This window comes from Sinocyclocheilus rhinocerous, unplaced genomic scaffold (assembly GCF_001515625.1).
Source record: "Sinocyclocheilus rhinocerous isolate Xijiao unplaced genomic scaffold, SAMN03320098_v1.1 scaffold751, whole genome shotgun sequence".
Classification (NCBI taxonomy): Eukaryota; Metazoa; Chordata; class Actinopteri; order Cypriniformes; family Cyprinidae; genus Sinocyclocheilus; species Sinocyclocheilus rhinocerous.
This window is the reverse complement of record NW_015657293.1, coordinates 298,997-320,419: the sequence shown is the minus strand read 5'-3', so window position 1 is coordinate 320,419 and position 21,423 is coordinate 298,997. Positions and strand designations below refer to the sequence as shown.

Genomic DNA, 21,423 nt, shown 5'->3' with positions numbered 1-21,423 from the left:
ACCAGAACACTTCAACCCAAATATTCAGATGTGTGCAGCACATTTTATGGAGGACCGTTGCTGGCCAATCACAGCACACCTTGCTTTTTCAGACCGATGAGCTTTGTAAAAATCGACGCGTTTCAAAAAGGCGGGGCATAGAGGAGAAACAATAATGTACAGTATGTGGAAAATAATGTGTTTTTTTAACCTTAAGCCGCATAAACACATTTCATTACACCAAATACACAAAATAATGTTCTTTTTAGCAGCATCATATCACCCCTTTAAAATAATTTCATATTTCACAATTTATTTGTATTTTTGTATGTTGAATTAAAAGATTTATTTCTAAAGATATTAAATGTGCATGTTAATTAATTTATCTAATTAATTTGAGATTAATTTGATTAATTAATCGGCATATTATGTAATTAATTAGATTTTTTTTTAATTAATCACTTGGCAGCCCGATTTAAAATATAGTCACTGTGTATTTCGCACCCTGCCCACAGCCTCTCAAATTTTTGTATCCCCTATAGCAGTGAATCTCAACCTTTTGGCGTACCGGACCCCAGTCCAATTCAGAACCATCCTCAAGGACCCCCAGAACAAAATTGACTCATCTATGTATCATTTTTGTGTGTCTTTGTGAGGACCAAATACAGTCAAGTATAATTCAAGTTAGCTGACTTGTCCAGTATTTGGCCATATCATCAGTTATATTGGATTCTCAAAATATACAAAATGTATATTTTGCCTTACGTCAAGGACCACTAGGGGTCCACGGACCCCTGGTTGAGAAACACTGCCCTATAGGATACATCGCCAGTTAAAGGGTTAAACAAAAATGACATTAAATGTAACATTTAGGCAACAAGTGTGTTTCTTGTATACAGTCCTTAATATTTGTAACATTTGGTGCCAACATGTCATAATCAGGAGATTCTAAATTACCCAGTAGAGATGAATATTTTCTAAATGAGGCATTGTTAAATCATATCTCTTTTCAAATGGTTTCATAATTTTAATTGTTTGTTACTGGACGAGCTCATTAATGTATGTTTTTTTCTGTATCTCTGATCGATTTTATACATTTGTAGATATTCTTTAATAACACATCTGTAGGCTAATAACAGTTGTAGTTAATAGTCTCCTATTAGCCTAAACAAACGAAAGCTCTACAATTTAATAAAATAAACACTTAATAGACACTTAATATTTGATTGTATTATTAGATGATTTGTTAATGGCCTTAAATGAATTACATTCTTAGTAAAACATTAACAACTGGTTTTTAAAGGTGTTTTATTCATGTTCGGGCTGAGTTTTTGTTGGATTTACACAGTTTTGACCAGCAGGCGTCACCAGCGTGTAGCTGTTCCGAACTTTTAGAAACAGACAGTCAAGCAACTGATGCTGTGATGGATTCTAGTACACAAAAGGAACGAATGAGGTCACACCCATGTGTCTAATAAACCGCAGCAGCACCTGACAGCAAGCGTTGCAACTTAAGAATCATATGTAAACGTTCTAAAACATGTAAGCTTAAAAGGTTGTATTGAATATTTTATTTATTCTTATTAGAATATTGCATTTAAGTTGCGTTTGAATATAATATCTCGTACATTGAAGCATATTTTACCGACATATAGGCCTAGGCTAAACAAAATAGATATGCACAAAATGAAAACTAAATAATTGGGCAATAATTTTTTGTCATATTTAGCTATATTTCATTATATGTCAAATAAATGGAGTAACTTGGTCAGTTGGCAAGTGATCGTTAAATCGCACCACAATATCAACAGCTCTTCAGTGAAATGAGTCAAATCAAAGATACACATTTTTACATTTTCTTGTCCTATTATTTTTCTTTTACTAACTTGAGGCGTGCGTACATGCTGTTAAGCCACTAAAAAATAAGGACGGCAAAATGAAGAGGCAGTTTTGTGCATGGCTTCATTAACAGACTGAGACCATGGTAGCATGTTATGATAATTATTCTAAAACTCCAAGCAGTAATCAATTACATTAAGAACAGCACAACGAGAGAATTACTCACAGAGTCGTAGAACCACAGTCTATGCGCAGAACACACCTCATATGCCGCACGCACAAAGAGAGGAGATATTTAAAAACCCGAACTCGGTATTTCTTTATTCACGGACTACGACGACTCCGCCCTCTCGGGTTGGAACGTCACCGACTACAACAACACGCAGTGTTGCCAGGTCCGTGGTTTTCCCGCGGAATTGGGCAACGTTAACACTGATGCCGCGGGTTGTTTTTCATGTCCGCGGGTTGAAACGACTTCATGATAACGACTAACATGATATTTATCCCCTGTAATGCGATTTTTTAACTGGGGACCCCCTCGAAACGCGATTGGGCTAGTTTTGATTAGTGATTGGGCGGGATTTCTTGTAAAAACCTGGCAACCCTGGCCCAGAGCTGGGCGACACAGCCTTGTGCGCGGACTTTTCCCCCCGCCAAAACAGCACTACTTTTGGTGTGTACAGACGAATCACGCAGGTACTGGGCTACTCCGCAGCGGTTCCACCAAATAGTCCGAATATAAAAGCTTATTATAGGTGTACCGTAGTGATTCCGCCAAAACACGGTTTGGAAAATAGATGAATGATGTACTCTCTTAGTATATTAATTTTGTAAATTTTGAACGCAAAAAAAGTTACGGATTGCAGCTTTAACAGAGCAACAGTGTCAAATCAAGTTCTGAATTTGGGCTTTAAGTCTAACAAATATTACTAATACATTACTAATAGTGATGTTACATATGACACAGAAGCTTCAAAGCGCGTACAAACTCTGTGGCTGTGCTGGAGGGCGAATTGTTTTCAGAATCACGTGATCAACGAAAAACGAAAACTGTGTCCGAAACCGCTCCCTATCCCCTATATAGTGCACTCAACTACCATACAATATATAGGGATTATTGAATAAGCGAATGAGTGAGCGATTTCGGACACAGCTGAAGCCTGCTATATTTTTTTATTAACCACCAGGCTGTTTTTGACTCTCGAAGTTTTGAATGTTTTCGCCGAACAGAGGAAAGCTTTAGCTGTATCCCTTCTAACCTTAACCGCCTTAGTGCTTTATGAGGCCCAGCACTAATTACTAATACTAACACATTAACATTGCAACGCTTCAAAATATAAATATAGTGTGCATTACATATTTTCGGTGGCCTAACATGTAATAGTTTGTAATTGTTTGGCAGTGTCTTCTTTCCAGTACTAGATGGTCGCATTTTCTAAAAGTTTGAGCACAAATTATTAGAAACTACTTAAATTATGATTCCGTGTGATTAGGCGAGTAACTTTTTCCAAGTTAAAAGTTAAACTAAACAGTAAAGTTTGTCTGACTTCTTGGCCCAACTAACCAGTCAGGGGATCTGGGGAACTTAAGAAGGTTTAAGGGGTACAAAATATTTAGTTTTGATTTGTTTAATCTTGACCTTTAAGTCTTTATTACCTGCAAGTTGTAAATTCTTATGAACACTTATACAAATGAATTTATTTGTGGGTGATATTTCATCCATATCCAACCACAAATTTCTTTTTAGCGTTGAAACAAAAGACTTACACTTTTTTTCTCAGACAAGGTTCTCTCCACAATTACCCCCAGTCACAAAACAAGGGTGGTAAATGTGAAAGGTTTTATTAGTGTATTATACTTACAAGTAACTTATACACCAATATCCCAACACAAACACATGATCTTACAAATAAAAACATCCTTAAAAAACTAAAGTAACAATAAAATCTGAAAAGATGACCAGGTGTTTAAATAATGGTTAACGGCTCTCCCAGACTAAACATATTTTCAGAAGTATTTTCAATGGGAAAAGCAGACTTGTATCCAACACTACACTGAATCTGTCTGAAAATATTACGTACACTTTTCTCCCGCAATACACTGGCAGCACAATAAACTCATGCTGTTGTTGGATCAGCTCAGAATGGATTCTGTAATTCATATCAACTGAACTCATCTTATCAATGATCAGTATTTTTTTTGTAATCTAGATAAAGCGTCTGTGAGTGCAAACACTAAACAACAGGAACTGTATCTGCCTGCTCCATTGATGTCCAACACAACACTGTGATGAAACACTAACTCAAGATATACGTGGAAATGTCTTCTATTTTGTCATCGGGTGAGATCACTAAAGGTTCCTCCTATTCAATCAGAAGTCTCTCTCTCCTCCTTAAACAATCACAGCCGGCCCGACAAATCAAAACACCCTGTCAAACTCTGATTGGCTGGTGGTGGCAGGGTTTCTGTTCTGATTGGCTGGCTGCTGGGGCATGTGACCTCTCCTGCGTGGCGGTGCCAGGTACTCAAACATGGAGGTGTTGTGTGTGGAGAGCATGTTTTTGAGGTCGGAGGGCATGGGGTCGGACCAGAAGAAGTCGTGGTTGAGAGCATCGTCGCTGTCTATTCTCTGAGCCGGATCCAGAACCAGCAGTCTGTCGATGAGGTCCAGAGCATACGGGTCTTTCACATAAGCCTTCAGTCTGTCCTTCACCTTACGCTTCTGACCCTTAGGAAGCTCCATCTTCTGATACAGCTCATACTTCTTATCCACACCAGGCCAAACCTGAGACAGCACAGAATACAGACGTATAAATAAGACTTAAATATGAAACATGGATTCAAGTTTTACAATTTATGATTTTTGTAGGATTTTATGAAATTTAGTATGAATTCCAGTTTCATATTTATGCTTTTTGTTCTGATTTTATAAAATATGCAAATTAACTTTTTTTTTATAAAAAATGTTTGTACTCATTTTGGTTAAATATAATCAAGTAAATAAAAATTTTATATTTAATTTCATTAATAATTCAATAGTTTTATATTCATGCCTTTTGTACTTATGTTAAATATATGCAAATAAATATTTAAAAAGCCAACATGGATTTAAGTTCTATATTTATGATTTTTACTTTTTTTTTTTTGTTAAATATATGCATGGGTATGCACGCATTCACATAAATATTGTTAAATATATGCATGAATATGCATGAATTCAAATAAATATAGAGCATGAATTCAAGTTTCATATTTATGCTTTTTGTACTCATTTTGTGAAATATGCTAACAGATAAATGTAAAAATTAGCATGGGCTTAAGCTTCATATTTATGTTTTTGTATTCATGATAAATTTAAGCAAAAAAAATTTTTATAATAATAAAATAAAATAACAATCCCAGTTTCATATTTTTACTTTTTGTAGTTTTTTTTTTTTTAAATACAAACAAATAAATAAAAAAATACTAGCATGTATTTGTATAATAATGAAATTTTAAGCTCTTCCTTAAATTAATTTGAAAAAAAAAAAAAACAGATCAGAAGTGGACACTTTAGACACATTTGAACATGCAAATATTTAAAACATCATTTGTGATCTGACCACCCAAAGAAGATGTAAAAACCATGTGTAAAGAGGTCTAAAGTATAGTTCTGTGTGTGTGTTACCTCAGGAGTAACAGAGCCACACAGCTGACTAATGAGGGTGAGCTGGTGCTGTTCTGTGTTGCCCTGCATGATGGGGCTTCTGGTCCACATCTCTGCCATGATACACCCTCCACCCCACAGATCTATGGGAGGCCCGTAGTCTCTCTCACCTAACAAAAAACAAATACTCACAGTGATAAAACAATCATTATATCCCACTACAAGTGTTTACGATGTGTTTCACTTACCCAGCAGCAGTTCAGGCGGTCGATACCACAGTGTGACGACCCGGTTTGTGTAGCGGTTCCCCTGACTGTTCTTAGCCAAACTAAACGCTCTGGCCAATCCAAAATCAGCCAGCTTCAGAACGCCTTCTCTGGTGATCAGAACATTAGCTGCTTTCATGTCTCTGTGGAGGATCTGACACAAACACACAATACTTCAGTCTGAGCCCTTTTTTTTTTACCAGGCAAACTGTAGGCGATCACATTGTCTCACCTTGTTTCTGTGTATGTAGTAAAGTCCGTTCAGCAGCATCTGCATCACCTTCTTAATCTCAGCCAGAGTGAATTTAACATTAGCGTTGCTCAGCAGTCCAGCGAGGTCGTGCTCACAGAAATCAAACACTAGATAGATGCTGCCCTTATAACGGTTAAACTGGGTGGCTGAAGAAGAGACGAGAAAAATAAACTGTTATTATAATCCATAATCCTGCAATCAAAAGCAAGACAAAATGTAATTTAACACACAGTCTATTATTTGAAATAGGGTGAGTAACAGGAACTCTAGTCATAGTTACACGGACCCAACACTTTTTGAATAATGAATTTACATGATCACTATGATTGTTATGATTATTATATGATTATGTATTATATATGATTATGAGCAAAACAAAAAACAAAGCGTCTTTGACTTTTACAATTTCACTCATTTCAATGACTTTTCTGGGTCTGAAATTCACAATTTTACAATTCCTTGATATTTCCATTTTGTCTATGACCGTGAGAATGCGGAGATAAGGACATTAATGCTTTTAAAGCCACATTTGCATGTAAAAAAACAGCCATGCATCTTATTTATGACAGCAGATACACCATGGGAAGATTAAAAGTAAACACGAATTGTGTAGGTCTTCTTCACCTTTTGTCCTGCAGATCTCAATGAGGTTCACCACATTCTCATGTTTGAGCAGCTGTAAGATCTTGATTTCCCTCAGAGCTGTGATGGGAAACTGAGGAGAAGAGCACAAACACATTTAAATGTGTGACATCTGCATTTAAATCAAAAGTCCAATAACTGTATAACTTGATTTCTGTGTAGGATGGATGCTGTATGTTCTCACCCCTTCTTTCTCATTCTCCATAAGTACTTTTTTTAAAGCCACCTTCTTCCCCGTCTGTCTGTGTTTGGCCTTGAACACCTCCCTACAGAGAGAAAACACATCAGTGAATCACTCAACCTTATAGGCAATCCAACCAGCAATCACTTTGGTTACTTCTAATCCAAAATATAGCATAAGGTTTAAAGAAACAGTTCACCCCAAAATGACAATTTGCTTAATATTTACTCAGTCTCAGACTCACAGGTCATCCATCTTCATCGAAATCAGATTTGGAGAAATTTAGTATTACATCACTGATAAAAACATCACAATAATCCACACGACTCCAGTCCATCAGTTATTGTCCTGTGAAGTGAAAAGTTGTGTTAACTTGCAGAAAGCAAATCCATTGTGGCCTTTTAACTTTAAACCATCACATCTGGCCAAAATATGAGTCCATAATCCATAATAACTCTTACTCCATTGGAAAAAGTCCATCCCCTGTTGTCCTCTCACATCAAAATCCACCCACATATGGTGCTTGATCTGTGCATATTTATCTCCTGATTCAGAGACTATTTTTTCACTGGAGACTTAACCTTAGTCATTTTTTTAGCAATAGTTTGAAGTTAAATACATCTTAATGATGGATTTGTTAATTACAAACAAGGATATTTTAACTTCACAAGACATTAATTGATGGACTGGAGTGGTGTGGATTACTTGTGGATGATTGTGATGTTTTTATCAGCTGTTTGGACTCTCATTCTGACGGCACCCATTCACTGCAGAGGATCCATTGGTGAGCAAGTGATGTAAAGCTACATTTCTCCAACTCTGAAGAAGAAACAAACTCATCTACATCTTGGATGGCCTGGGGATGAACCAACTGTCTGAAAATTCTCATTTTTGGCTGAACTATTCCTTTAATGACCCCTATAGACATTATTAGCCACTGTTTTCCTGACAGTGGATTACAACAGTAATGAAGAGATTAAATGTATATTACGGTTTATTTACGTATACAAGCATCAAATAGGCTTACTCACCCGAAGGTGCCCTGGCCGATCTTCGCAAGCTTCTCATATTTGGAGAATTCATCACAGAAGGGAAACTCGACCCCATCATAGTATTTAGACATGATGGCGGTCTCTCTGTCCGGCCTAAACACACACAACATACACATTTTGTTTTTAAACACGATGAAGAGCTCTCTTTACCTTCTGATGTTCTTACACTGAGCTAATTATAATTACAACACTCGTACAGACGCATTTTTGGCAAATTTATGTTTTAAATACGACAATATTTAGTCTTTTAAGATGCTGTTTTGGTTGTGTGGGTGATTTCGTGTTCTTCATTCGGCCCCGACAAAGACAAAAACCAAACCCACACCGTTGTTTAAAAGACTAACTATATTTAAACAGTACAAATATGTGCTTGACATGTTAAAGATAAACAAAATCGAGTTTTTAATATTTTAAATGACTGATAAGAGACAGAATATTATTAAAATATTCGTACTTATCCCCACCGCCGGAGCTTCCGGTTTTGTCGCGCTGCATCCTTGCTGTTCCTCTGCGGTCCGCAGGACAGATTCAACCGCGCCAAGAAAAACTCTACCGCCACCTGCCGCCCGAAAGATCCACAGTTATTACATAAAGCTACTCTACAAATGTTTTTTTTTATTTGTAGATTGAAACATATTGTGATAAAACGTATTTTATCCGACAAAACCATACCTAAACTCATATCTCATTAACATTGGATAGAAAAACATTAAATATTATATGTAATAAGAATTGATACAATATAGACAAACTTATTTGAATTTTTATTCATTTTTCATCTGGTATATACAATACATAAATATTTTTAATAGCACCCTATGGCACTTTAAGACAAGAGCGGTATGATCTTTATTGATCAAAATTAATATTTAGTCACATTATTGTTATAATAATTATCCAATCTTTCATATATAACAAAATTATCCCAAAACCAAGTTAGCATGTTCAAAAAGTGTTTCTAGATTATACTCTCCTGTCTACTACAGTACATAAAATGCTACAAAAAATTTAATTACTAAGATTCAAAACACAAGTCATATTTGACAGTCCATTTTTGACACCTCCAGTCCTCTGATATATATACACGCACACAAAACACAGAACACATTTTTATTCACTATGAACAGATGTGGGCACCGCAGTGTTGAAATGCTTTGAACATCGTTTTGCATCCACTTGTGAATGCAAACCTTCCCATGCATGTGTTAGAAATGACACATTAATATTACATTAGAGAACAATGTCTTATTTATGACACAATTATTTCAGTGCAATAAAAAAATAAAAAAAAAATAATAAAAAAAAATAACACAAAACACTGATGAACAGGATTTTCTATTTCATGAATGGAAAGATCCGGTTAAAAACACCAAAACTGTAGTGTAAAATAAAGAAGCTTACACAGAAAATGAACTGAATGCACTAAGTACTTCAAATTAAAGTATCCCAATAAAGTAAATATAAACAGCTCAAGTAGATTCGGATTGATGTGCTTTTTACATAAACTGATGAACTGGTCCAATGCTCTTCAGGACGTAGAATGCATGGATTCAAAAAGAAAAGATTTATCCATGATTTGCTGTGAATTTTGCAGTACATCTTCATAGAGTGAACTGTTGAAGGAATAGTTCACCCAAAAATTAAAACTAGCTGACAGTGTACTCGCCCTCAGGCCATCCAAGATGTATTTTACATAAACTGATGAACTGGTCCAATGCTCTTCAGGACGTAGAATGCATGGATTCAAAAAGAAAAGATTTATCCATGATTTGCTGTGAATTTTGCAGTACATCTTCATAGAGTGAACTGTTGAAGGAATAGTTTACCCAAAAATTTAAACTAGCTGACAGTGTACTCGCCCTCAGGCCATCCAAGATGTAGTTTGTTTGTTTGTTTGTTTATCAGATTTGGAGAATCTGTTTAGCATGACATCACTTGCTCACCAATGGATCCTCAGCAGTGAATGGGTGCCGTCAGAATGAGAGTCCAAACATCTGATAAAAACATCACAATAATCCACACCACTCCAGTCCATCAATTAACATTGTGTGAAGAAAAAGATGCATGATTATAAGAAACAAATCCACTATTAAGACATTTTGGCTTTAAACCTTTGATTTCAGCTAAAATATGAGTCTATAATATTGCTTTCTGCAGTGAAAAAGTTGTCTCGTCTGAATCAGGTAAAAAACATGCACAGATCAAGCACCGTTTACTAGCCAAAACAGCCTAAAACGGTACTAAAAATTTTTTTGTTTCAAGTTAAAACGCCTTCATGATGAATTTTCTCACAAACATTCAGCTTTTTTCCTCACAAGACCTTAATTGATGGACTGGAGTGGTGTGGATTATTGTGATTTTATCAGCTGTTTGGACTCTCATTCTGATGGCACCCATTCACTGCAGAGGATCCATTGGTGAGCAAGTGGTGAATTTCTCTAAATCTGTTCTGATGAAGGAACAAATTCATCTACATCTTAGATGGTCTGAGGGTGAGTAAACTTTAAGCAAATTTTTATTTTTGGGTGAACTACTCCTTTGAGTACTGGGACAGAGGGTTCAGGCACTAGGTGGCGCACTTGCTGTGTTTGGTTGGATGTCTGGCACTGCAGACACATGCATATGTCCGTTATGAGTTTAAAGCAGGGTCCAAGTGTTTTAAAGCCCCTCCCACCAGGTGTAAACTACCTGTGATGAGGACGTGTATGTTTACAGCCTCTCGTAGCAGAGCGGCTTTCGCATTTATGCTAGGTTTAACGGGTATGACACATTTGTTTGGGTCTGACAGTACCGAGTCTCTTCCCTGACTGATCCACTGCAGAGCACTGAGGATGCAGGGAAACACCAATGTGTCCCTGTGTCTTTCTGCCACCAATGCCAAACCGCCTCCGATCAGAAGCTCCGCCTCTGGCTTCTCCTCCTGGCCATTCAGAACACGCCAGCTCTGCTGGTTGTCCAGGCAACGTGTGAGCATGTTCTCCACAGAAACGTTAAAGTTCTGTTGGTCTGAAGGACAGAGCGTGTTATTAAAATGCAGAATGCAAATAAACCTTCTTGTAATGCAGCATTCTAACCAAAATAAAATCTTTTAAGTGATTTATCTGAAACAATCTTCATGTAAAATTATCAGGAATCTCACAAAAACTCAACATAACAGCACAAGGGAGTTCATTCTAATAGCCTGATGTTAATTTTGCCAAGTAAACAACTCAATAATCTAAAAAGCAACAAATACAAAGGAAACGCTTACAAATATTGGATATAAAAGCACATTTTAAATGAGTTTCCTAAACTATTTTATCAATGTTTCAATATTAAATAAAAAAATTAATTCATAATCATGTAATTCAGTATCATTTAATTAAACTTGAATTAATTTTTTTTTAATAAATTCAATCCAAATAAAATTTATTTATTTAATAAAATATATTTTGAATATATTATATAAAATTACATATAACATAAAAAAAAATACACATATATATATATATCGTTGCACTGCTTTTCGGGATAGCCTGATTGTGATTGTGATATTTTGGCCAATACATCTATAAAGGCAAAATCTAGAAAGCCTTCATCATCGATCTTCATGCTAAAAGTTCAATTCATCCATAAAATGTTGCCTAGTTAGTCAGCACTCTTAAGACATCTTAAAACTGGGAAGTTAAAATCACCAAAAATGTGGTCCTGAACCACTCAAAACATCTATCATCACCTCTTATTGATTGACTAGATCTCATATCATCTTGTGCGTCTGGATCTCTTACACAGGACGGTGGCTGGAAGCATCTCTTACCTGCATTACAGGTCGCTATGGCCTCTGTGATGTTTGGACAGAACACGGCAAAATCAAAAAAACAGGGCTATAACAAAGAACAATCGTTAGAATGCTAATAATACAAACAAACATGAGTCTGGTTGGCTTAGTGCAGATTAATATGATTAAAAAGTGTGAAATAACTCACTACGAGCAGTTTGAGCATAGCACCACAGTCTCTCTCTCCTGTAGCGTTGAATAAGAGGACCCTCACCACCGGACCCCTACAAACACAAAGAGCATTAAACACCAACAAAAATTAAACGCTGTCTGCTGATACACACAATTCAAGATCCATTGTTTGGCTTCACTGAATATATTCTCGAGTTTCTACTACATGTCTTTAGATTTGCATTTAAACCTTTCAGTTTTAAAGTTACAAACATAGAAGTATTTTAGAAAACAGATCGTTTTGGTCCTTATTTACATTTGCATTATGCAGATGTATATATCAGCTCACAGCTTCCCCGGGAATGGAACCCATGACCTGGCGGTAAAGGGATAGTTCACCCAAAAATGAAAAAGTCTGGTATTAATTACTCACCTTCATGTTGTTCCATCTTCTGAAAAAAAAAATTAAGATATTTTTGATGAAATCAGAGAGCTCTCTGACCCAGCATAGACAGCAACACAACTGAAACGTTCAAGGCCCAGAAAGGTAGTAAGGACATCGTTAAAATACTCCATGTGACATCAGTGATTCAACCGTAATGTTATGAAGCTACAAGAATAATTTTTGTGCACAAAGAAAACAAAAATAATGACTTAATTCAACTATTTTTTCTGATGTCACATAGACTATTTTACCGATGTCCTTGCTATGTTTCTGTGCCTTGATCGTGGTAGTTCCCTTGCTGTCTATGGGAGGGTCAGAGAGGTCTCGGATTTTATAAAAAAAACGAAACACACAGCATCTTCACAACATGGCGGCGGCAGCAACAATGAAGTTACGCCTCCTTCCATTTGGGCGGTATTATGCAAATCTTCCCACATCGTGACGTAGATGTGGGGGCGTGTTTAAATGAGGCGTTTTAGGAGGGCGTGGACGAGTCTTAACTTTTATAAAGAATATCTCTTTGGGTTTGAGACTTTAGTCTTTGCAACTTTAGGGATCTTATCTATTCACGAACAGCTTGTAACACTCCAAAGAGAAAGGAAAACTTGAAATCACATCATATGACCCCTTTAAATTGTGTTCCGAAGATGAACAGAGGTCTTACGGGTTTGGAACGGCACGAGGGTGAGTAAATTAATGGCAGAATTTTTAATTTGGGGTGAACTATCCCTTTAATAACACCATGCTCTACTGTCTGAGTAAAAGAGGAAGGCCTTCTCACCCTGCATTTCTCTCATGTTGTGGTGCGATCTCATTGAACCAACGGACACAGGCCTGCATGCTGCGTGTGGTATGAGCTCCGTCCAAGAAATACGTCACAGGACCGTGTTTTAGTGTTTGATTGCGCCCAGGCCACTCAGTCTCCGCAAGACCTGTGAAAACATCATATATATATATATTACCTACAACTGCTAAATGCACTATGACCTTTCCAAGACTGTGATTTAGTAATTTTGTAACCGTAGTGATTAAATATCAGGACAAGTAACCAAAAGGCTGCAAGTTCAAATCTCAAAAGTGGCCATTTTAATTACATATTTGAGAAGGTATTTGTGCATGAAATAGATACATTTTAAAATGCAGCAATAACATCCCTGTCTCTTGCTTCTCTTACACATCAAAGCAGTTCACTAGGTTTCAAAAATGAGCTTTTAATTGGGCTGTATAGTGTGTTTTTCCAGACCTTTTATCATTGCAGGACTGGGCTGGAAGGCTGGAGCTGGACTCACACCGCTGAACTCCACTGGAGATGATGACGCGGGATCTGAGGAACAAACAGCTGATTAAAAACACAAACAGAGGTACATGAACTAACCCACAAACAGTCAGAAACACGCACCTGTGAGGAAGTGTCTCTGCAGCCAGGTGTGTGAGAGCTGTAGAGCCAGAGAAGCGTTACTGCGCTGATGATGACCGGCTAAACCCAACCTGAGCGAACCCTCGCTCTGATACTCCTCCAGATCAGGACACACTGATAACGAACACTGAGAGAGAAACCGAGAACAATGTGAGCAAATTAACTGCATTTTGAATTGTGTATTTGAAGTGCATGTTTGTATTTCTCACCCCAATTTCTTCTGCTCTCTCTTGAAGCACCTTCTTCGGCCCATCAGGCTGTTTGACTGTGAATGCAGGAACTCCTGGCTGCAATAAACACATTCACTAAAAATCCTCTTAACATGCAAAGTTTTGAATTCTTTTTCACACAAGAGCCACAAAAATTCACCTTAAAAATCCCTCCTTTCTGCCAGGCAATTTTCTCAATGGTGTCTCCCAGTATGCTGGTGTGATCTATGCCTAAAGAGGAGATGCCACACACCCAGGGGCGCCTAGGAAATACATTTTAATAAATTAAACCTCAATCACCTTTATAGTGAAGCGTATCATTTCTGTCCCATTAGCAGCACCAAATGCAAACACAAAATAATGATTTTCAACAAAAACATCCACCTGGATAGTTGAAAAATCGTAGATATTATACACATCACCTTTAACTGTGTAATTTCATCCCTCGACAACCTTCCCATTATTAATACAGGGTTTGTAGGTTCAGTTTTGTAGTACTTTAATGATTACAAAATATTATCACACTAAATGGAAGAACTCGTATGAAAAATCTTACTGAAGTGATTCAACTTGTATTTGTAGGTCTGTATTTTAGGTCTGAATTAGGCTTGTATGTATTTGTTTCTTACAAACACAGCTTTTCACTTTATTATTGTGATGTTTTTAACAGATAGTACTTTAATGATTACAAAATATTATCACACTAAATGGAAGAACTCGTATGAAAAATCTTACTGAAGTGATTCAACTTGTATTTGTAGGTCTGTATTTTAGGTCTGAATTAGGCTTGTATGTATTTGTTTCTTACAATAATAAAGTGAAAAGCTGTGTGTTTGTGATGTTTTTAACAGATGTTTGGACTCTCATTCTGACGCCACCCATTTACTGCAGAGCATCCATTGGTGAGCAAATGATGTAATGCTAAATTTCTTCAAATCTGTTCTGATGAAGAAACAAACTCATCTACATCTTGGATGGTGAGTAATTGTTCAGCAAATTTTCATTTTTGTGTGAACTATTCCTTTAACGTTTTAGAAAGATTCTGTGTGCAACTAAAGCGAAGGTGTTTTTGAATAAAGATAAGCTGTCATTATTATGTATTCTTGAGCATAAGATCATATAAAATGCAGAGCGAGATGATTTCTTTATTTTCACGACCACTGATTGGTTCATATTGTCAGTCAGGATCATTACTGATAAGATCAAAAAAACTCATGAAGAATGCCGATCAATGATTGGCTGATACGAGAGGAATGTGTCACGCTTGAATTATGAAAAGCCAAACGAACGGAGATTAAATTCTAGTTCACACTAGAATAATGCGGCACAAAGAGAGTATTAGACACGCTACACTGAAGCAGACGGGAGAGAGACACTCAAGGCTAAATAGTGCTGTGATACCTGATGATATTTGTGCAGTCATACGCTCCACCGATCCCAACCTCAAAGACAGCCAAATCAACCTGCACGGGGGCAGAGACATAGACAGAGAATTTAGGTGAAGGTTAATAACCTTAAGCATTTATAATAAAGGACAATGATCTCGGAGACAAAATAATTAAACTTTGACATTGCTGATAAGATGATAGAGTACTAAAAAGCCAGCAGTAGATCACTATCAAATTAGTTGATCTGATATGTAGGTTCCATTACAGGCTCAACTGTTGTAATAAAATGATTACATTCACAGATAATACAGTTCAGTAATGTTGCTCACCTTCTCCTGCAGAAAGATGTGAAAGGCCAAGATGGTCAGAAAGCGGAAATAAGCAGGCATGCTGCCACCATGGGCATCCTGAAAAGTTAAACCCAAATGTTATGACAAAGAAAGTCTTTAAAAATCACTCATATCACAGCTGTACATTGCCATTAATGAAGGATACATGGATGCAGATTTTCAAAGAGACATTTTAGGTTCTGGTGTTTGAACAACTGGCACTGTTTCTTTCCTCACATGATTGACATACTGTTGCGATTATGCAATTACATGACCAGACGCCTCGCATTTACACTTAACACAATTAACATGGAACAGATACGAATGTAACAGAGCAGCCAGCAGGAAACATGCACTCCTTTCATAGGAATTAAAGCATTAAAACTCAAGAACCAGATCATTGTTTAAAGCTACCACTTCTTCACAAATGCACAAGTAAATCTTGTAAATTGTGTTTAATTTAATTTTTTCCTTGAAGGTTTCTTGCATCAAAATCATTCGTAAAACTCTATATGCAATTATTGATATGTGGAGGTTAGCCGATCACAATAGTGTTTGTGATTTGAATATATTCATATTTGCATGTATTAACATATTTCACACTATCATCATATATTATGCGTTTAGGATTGTGTCATAACCATCATAATTCATGACTGAGCCATTTTTACCATTCGTTTTCAAAAATGGTCTGGTATATAAACAACTTAGGAAGAAGTTTAAGTAGTGAATGTTAGAGAATGCCTACATTGCGTATTGACTTAAAAACACCATCCGTCTCACCTTTGTCTCCTCCAGTCGACAATAGACCTGCCAGAAGTATTTGGTGAAAAGCTCTTTTCCTATTGGCTGCCCGTTGATTCTGATTCGCTCTCTCACTTGCACCAAATGAGGTGAACTAAAAAGAGAATGCAGAAAACAAACAATACACAAATCAAGCTACACAATAAAGATAACACAATCAATGTAACGACTTTACTACAGTGTTTGTTTAAGCCCTAAAAGGTCTTGCTGTGAACAATGGTCAATGATTATGTAAATCATTAAGCTTGAGCTAAAGTTCAACAAAACCTAGGACAGACTGATTACATCATTCACACGGTAATAGTGACGTGGCACATAGCTTTACTTTCTCCTCAAAGAACTGGTTTATTTGAGTGGACAGATCAAGCAAAGTTCAGCATGAACTCACATACATGTGCATGCATGATTAAACAGTGGAGTTACGCAACACTTACACTGATTTAAAAACCCTGCTGCTCCCACAATCACTAAAGAATGACTATAAACACGTTTATCTCCAAACACTGAATTATTTTGACTGGTTATAATACCTGTAGAATCCAGTCCGGAAGCCATAGTTTCTCAAAATCTGTTCTGTAAAGGCACATGTTGAACCCTAAAAAAAATAAAAATAATAATATTGTCAGCATTTTATAACTTGATGGAAAGTTTAACTGCTCGGTGAACAGGTTTACCTTTCCTTTTGTTCCAGTTACGTGAATAATATTTAGACGATCAAGTTCGTCTACCTGAGAACAAACAGGACACATCAGCACATATTAATTAAAATATGGATGTGAGCATGTTTTAACAAGTCAAGACGAGGAAGAACTTGTTTTCACGATATAAAGCAGAGTTTAGTTGTTTTTGGTTGCCAATGAGCAGTCACAGTTAAGCAGATATTGATTATAATGGCTTTAAATGTGTTTTATAATAGTTTTACAATTATAAGCATTATACTGTTTAAATAATTTGTCATTTATATTTTTGAGTCTTTTGTTTTTAATTTAATTGTTAAATAATGTGAAGTGTTTTTATGTGCCATCATACTCATTCATTTATTAAAAATCTGTCAAGTTGCAATTAAAAAGAAAATAATGAAATACAATTAAGTACCTTTCATTTGTAAATTATTTCATTCACTGGATCTGGATGTAGGCATGACCACTTTGGAGTTATTTAAGCTCCAAAAAGATACAAAGGATAAATCCAAGTAATTATAGAAATTATTATTTACTATTAATTTTGTAATTAAACTACAGATTGGAACATGTTTCAATGAGGAAGAACCCATTTGTTATGAATCTTATCTTTTGTTTTGTGTCCATCAAGTTGCAAATAAAAAGATATGAAACAAATTAAACAAAAAATCTTTCATTTATAAAGTACTTAATTTACCAAAAATAGGCATTGCCACATAGTTATTAGGGCTGTCAAAATGGCTGAAAAACTAAATTCGAATTTTTTACTTAAATATTATCAATATTCGAATTATATTCGAATTTAAAAGGCATAATTTCAGTAAGGGGGAAAAAAAGCTTTTGGCTTCTCTCGAGGCCACAAGAGGGTGCATCGAGCAAAATATTGTGCACGTTTCTTCAAAGCATAATAAAATAACAGTACTATCTTTAAAAAAAAAAAGTGCATAATGTTTAAAATTATGTTTATAAACCATATATAATTAATAAAGTTATATTTAATAAAGTTGCTTGTTCATGCATGTATGTATAGTTTAATACAAAGGACCGAAAACCAATCACAAAAAGTACTTTCTTCATTTAAAAACTTGAGATGCAGTGGGGATGGGGAAAACCGCCATAAAGTCTCGAGACATGTTTTTTAAAAGTTGAACTTACATTAATTTTAGCTTTCTAAACATGCTGCTCTCTCGTGCGAGTGCAGCGTTGATAGATGTCCCTCTAGAAAATGCGATGAATATGCGCAATGAACGGTTTGGTTTCGGTTTTGACGTAAACAACATCTTCCCCTCATTGATTGTTCTCTTTTTCTGCAATATTTTGAATGAACAACGTAGCAGCGCCACATCTAGTGGATTCAACTGGATAGGCTAACAAAAACATTACATTGTCGTCACATTTCGTGCGCCACTGATAAAAGGCTGCCTGACGCACGCCTAAAATTCGAATGCAACATTATTTTAAATTCGATGAATATTCAAAATTCTAATTTTTTTTGACAGCCCTAATAGTTATTTAATATACAAAAATATACAAAAGCTAAAGCAATGTGCTTACAGAGATTTGATGTATGCATGCACACTGACATTTATTGATGCATTTAAAAACACTGATATATAAAAATTTTAATTATTTTTACACAATGTTGTCCTAATTCATTAAAAATATTTGAAAACAGAAATTGTATAATATCCGCTCACTAAGCTGCCAATTAAATCTCTTAATCAGCCAAGGATGAATGATTATTGGCTGAGACTGATATCAAAATGCACAAATAACATTAATGCAGTTACTGTGATATAAAAGCACTCCTACAGTCATATAATGATTTTGGTTATACCATTCACTCCAGTCATGAGTATTTTAGTGTTGTGAAGCTGATACCTTGAGTCCTGCCCGCTGGAGGAAGCCTCTCATGGCCTGCAGCTGGAGCTCAGGATGACCTCTCTCTCTCTTCACCTGCTCCAGAGCGCTGGCGTTTGTCTGGAGGGTGTTGAGGGTGCAAACCGCATCCTGAAACACATTCATAATGCTACAGGATCTCAAAGATTTCATGCCATCTCAAACACCAGCTCTGGAGCTCACAAAACTCTCATGTTTACATCCAATCCAGATTTACAGCTCGCTATATAAGTGTAATTTTGAGCTGATATTCAGAGAATAGCCAGATGTCCATGTGAAGCTTTAGCCTCTACAAAATGAGGCTTTACTCTTGCTTTACTAACAAAAACTGAACTTCTGAACTCTTTCATAATATTTAGTCAATGTTTAGCCAGAATATCTGGTTAATGTAGTACAATCATATTACAACTGACAAATGACAACCTAATATGTTTTATTGCTGAATGTTTTGGTTGGTTGGCAAAAGTGATCTGATGAATCATACGAGGCAAAATATAATCGCATATATTGACAATCACTTATTAACAAAATAGAACATGCTTGACTAGTAAAGTAAGATTAGGCAAATCTAGTCCTGACACCACAACAAATCTGAGGAAATCTCAGAAAAAAAATTCTAAAAATCTAAGATATGCAAGTAGTTTAATAAACGTGAATATTAAAATGCTTTCATGTTCTTAAAAAAACGTCTACTATACCATGTACATAATTACATAAAATATAAGCAAAGCATTCAGTAATTGTTATTTTACGGTCTTTTTTGTATTTCCCTTCATGTCCTATATTTCGAATATAAGAGCTAGGTTTAATAAATTCAAAACCTTGACAAATTATCTAGTTTCAAGAAAATCTATATAATCTCCTATATTTTTTAACCTTAAAGAAATAAATTCTGCATTTTGTCAATATTCCACATGTTAACAATTCTACCAATAAATCTTTTGTGACACTGACTAATAATACTTCAGATTTGACATCTACTGTATCAACCCTCACCTAATTATCTAATAAACAAACAATAAGCAAACATAAGAGATAAAAGAAGCTTAATAATGAACAAAACTGGATCTTTTCTACACTCACATAATCCTCAGTTATGGCTACCTGAGCACATGGCCTTTATGAAAGTATGCAGAATATATGGCAAGCTGTTTTGACAGCTATTGCTTAAAATTATTAATTATTTTAAAACACTAGTAAACAATCCAATTGTGACATTATTACACGATTATTCATTCAATTCTAGTACTAATTTCTTTGCTATCATCCAAACAGTGACAACTTTCTATTCATTTGTTATTGGTAACAACTTGCACTTTGTTACCAGTAACAGTTGCTTGTAATTACCTGTGACTAGAAGCAAAGAAAAAAGTTGTATCTCATAAATAAATGTTTATTTATTTATCTCAATAGAAAGTTTGCTAAAGATAAATGTTATACGGCTTGCCATAAGAATATGTATTGACCTCAATGGAATGCACTCTAGACATGCGCTCATTATGCGGAAAAAAATTGCCGCGCTTTGATTTTAAACTCTAACGGTTTATGTAACAACTGTCACTTATGAATCAGCCGCGTGCGCTGAATTTACTGCGTTATTTTAACCGAGCCCAAAAAATAAAACTTCCAGCCAAAAGTCCAAACAAAAGCGCACAAACTCAACAATTATTGTTAATAATTTCCATACATACAGTACACATAATAAACATATGGACGCAGTATGCGTTACCTGGTAGTCCATTCTTCGGAACCGCGGAGCAGCTTTGGTGCTGGAGAGTCTCGCTGACAGCTCGGTGATTTTGGTCCAGTGTCGGTTGCGGGCGGAGACCTCTCTACACGCGCGTAAACGCTCCAGCACGCGGAACAGGCGCAGCATGGTGACCCAGAGAGAGCAGGAAGCAGCTCCTAATTTGGGGAGTTTTCCTGTCAACACGGAACTCTAGCGTCATGCCACGCCTCCTTCCGGCTCACCGTACAGATTCACTACTGTTTACTGTCGCCAGCGCGAGTGACAACAATTTGGCGCATTCGATTAAATAGAGAATTCAAAGATGATTTGTGATTCGAGGAATTCAAGGAGGTGTAAAAAGTCAAGAAGCTGCAAAGCGGTTAGTTGAGTCACCGTAACATTTCCAGTTCGCTGTCGATTCAGACCACTGTTTTAACCAGGCTGCGTGTTAATGGGCTCAGAGAAACACGGCGCGCTGCACAGGTGCATGTTAAAAAACGGCATTTCTCTGAGTTGCCATGCAGTGCTGCTAAACGCTTCTCACGTGTCAGCTGTCTTCAAGAGCCAGCGCACACCTCGTACTGCGCATGCGCGCTCTCACTTATAACGACGCAGCACCGCCACCTACTGGACAGAGCTGGATAGAAAAGCGAGTTTGATTGAGCTTTATAGTTTTGTGTTTCTTTTTTTAATGTAATTTAATTTCTCATTAGCAATTATACTTTAGGAAATCATCA

General features: G+C 36.2%; 2 protein-coding genes across 2 annotated transcripts; both read right to left on the bottom strand.

Annotated features, from left to right (window-relative positions):
• Nucleotides 1-3,643: 3,643 nt before the first annotated feature.
• On the bottom strand, nt 3,644-8,410 carry LOC107720910 (cyclin-dependent kinase 9-like). Its single transcript, XM_016528740.1, has 8 exons — nt 8,313-8,410; nt 7,838-7,951; nt 6,810-6,891; nt 6,608-6,698; nt 5,963-6,129; nt 5,713-5,884; nt 5,486-5,634; nt 3,644-4,603 (listed from the first exon to the last, which is right to left on the bottom strand). Exons 1-8 carry the CDS (start codon nt 8,351-8,353, stop codon nt 4,238-4,240), a joined length of 1,182 nt encoding a protein of 393 aa, XP_016384226.1. The 5' UTR covers nt 8,354-8,410; the 3' UTR covers nt 3,644-4,237.
• Nucleotides 8,411-10,335: 1,925 nt separating this feature from the next.
• LOC107720889 (folylpolyglutamate synthase, mitochondrial-like) lies at nt 10,336-21,184 on the bottom strand. Its single transcript, XM_016528719.1, has 15 exons — nt 20,687-21,184; nt 18,940-19,068; nt 17,053-17,106; nt 16,909-16,973; nt 16,358-16,472; nt 15,575-15,652; nt 15,259-15,320; nt 14,018-14,120; nt 13,858-13,935; nt 13,631-13,775; nt 13,475-13,555; nt 13,013-13,163; nt 11,824-11,899; nt 11,655-11,721; nt 10,336-10,864 (listed from the first exon to the last, which is right to left on the bottom strand). The coding sequence occupies exons 1-15, from the start codon at nt 20,831-20,833 to the stop codon at nt 10,488-10,490; spliced, it is 1,728 nt and encodes a 575-aa protein (XP_016384205.1). The 5' UTR covers nt 20,834-21,184; the 3' UTR covers nt 10,336-10,487.
• Nucleotides 21,185-21,423: the final 239 nt, after the last annotated feature.

Coding starts and splice junctions, on each gene's coding strand:
- LOC107720910 (XM_016528740.1), bottom strand. CDS start 8,353: ATGCAGCGCGACAAAACCGGAAGCTCCGGCGGTGGGGATAA. Junction 5,885..5,962: donor ACTACATACACAGAAACAAG/GTGAGACAATGT, acceptor TGTTTGTGTCAG/ATCCTCCACAGAGACATGAA. Junction 5,635..5,712: donor ACCGCCTGAACTGCTGCTGG/GTAAGTGAAACA, acceptor GTTTTTTGTTAG/GTGAGAGAGACTACGGGCCT.
- LOC107720889 (XM_016528719.1), bottom strand. CDS start 20,833: ATGCTGCGCCTGTTCCGCGTGCTGGAGCGTTTACGCGCGTGTAGAGAG. Junction 13,776..13,857: donor AGAGAGCAGAAGAAATTGGG/GTGAGAAATACA, acceptor TTTCTCTCTCAG/TGTTCGTTATCAGTGTGTCC. Junction 11,722..11,823: donor CTATGCTCAAACTGCTCGTA/GTGAGTTATTTC, acceptor TCTTTGTTATAG/CCCTGTTTTTTTGATTTTGC.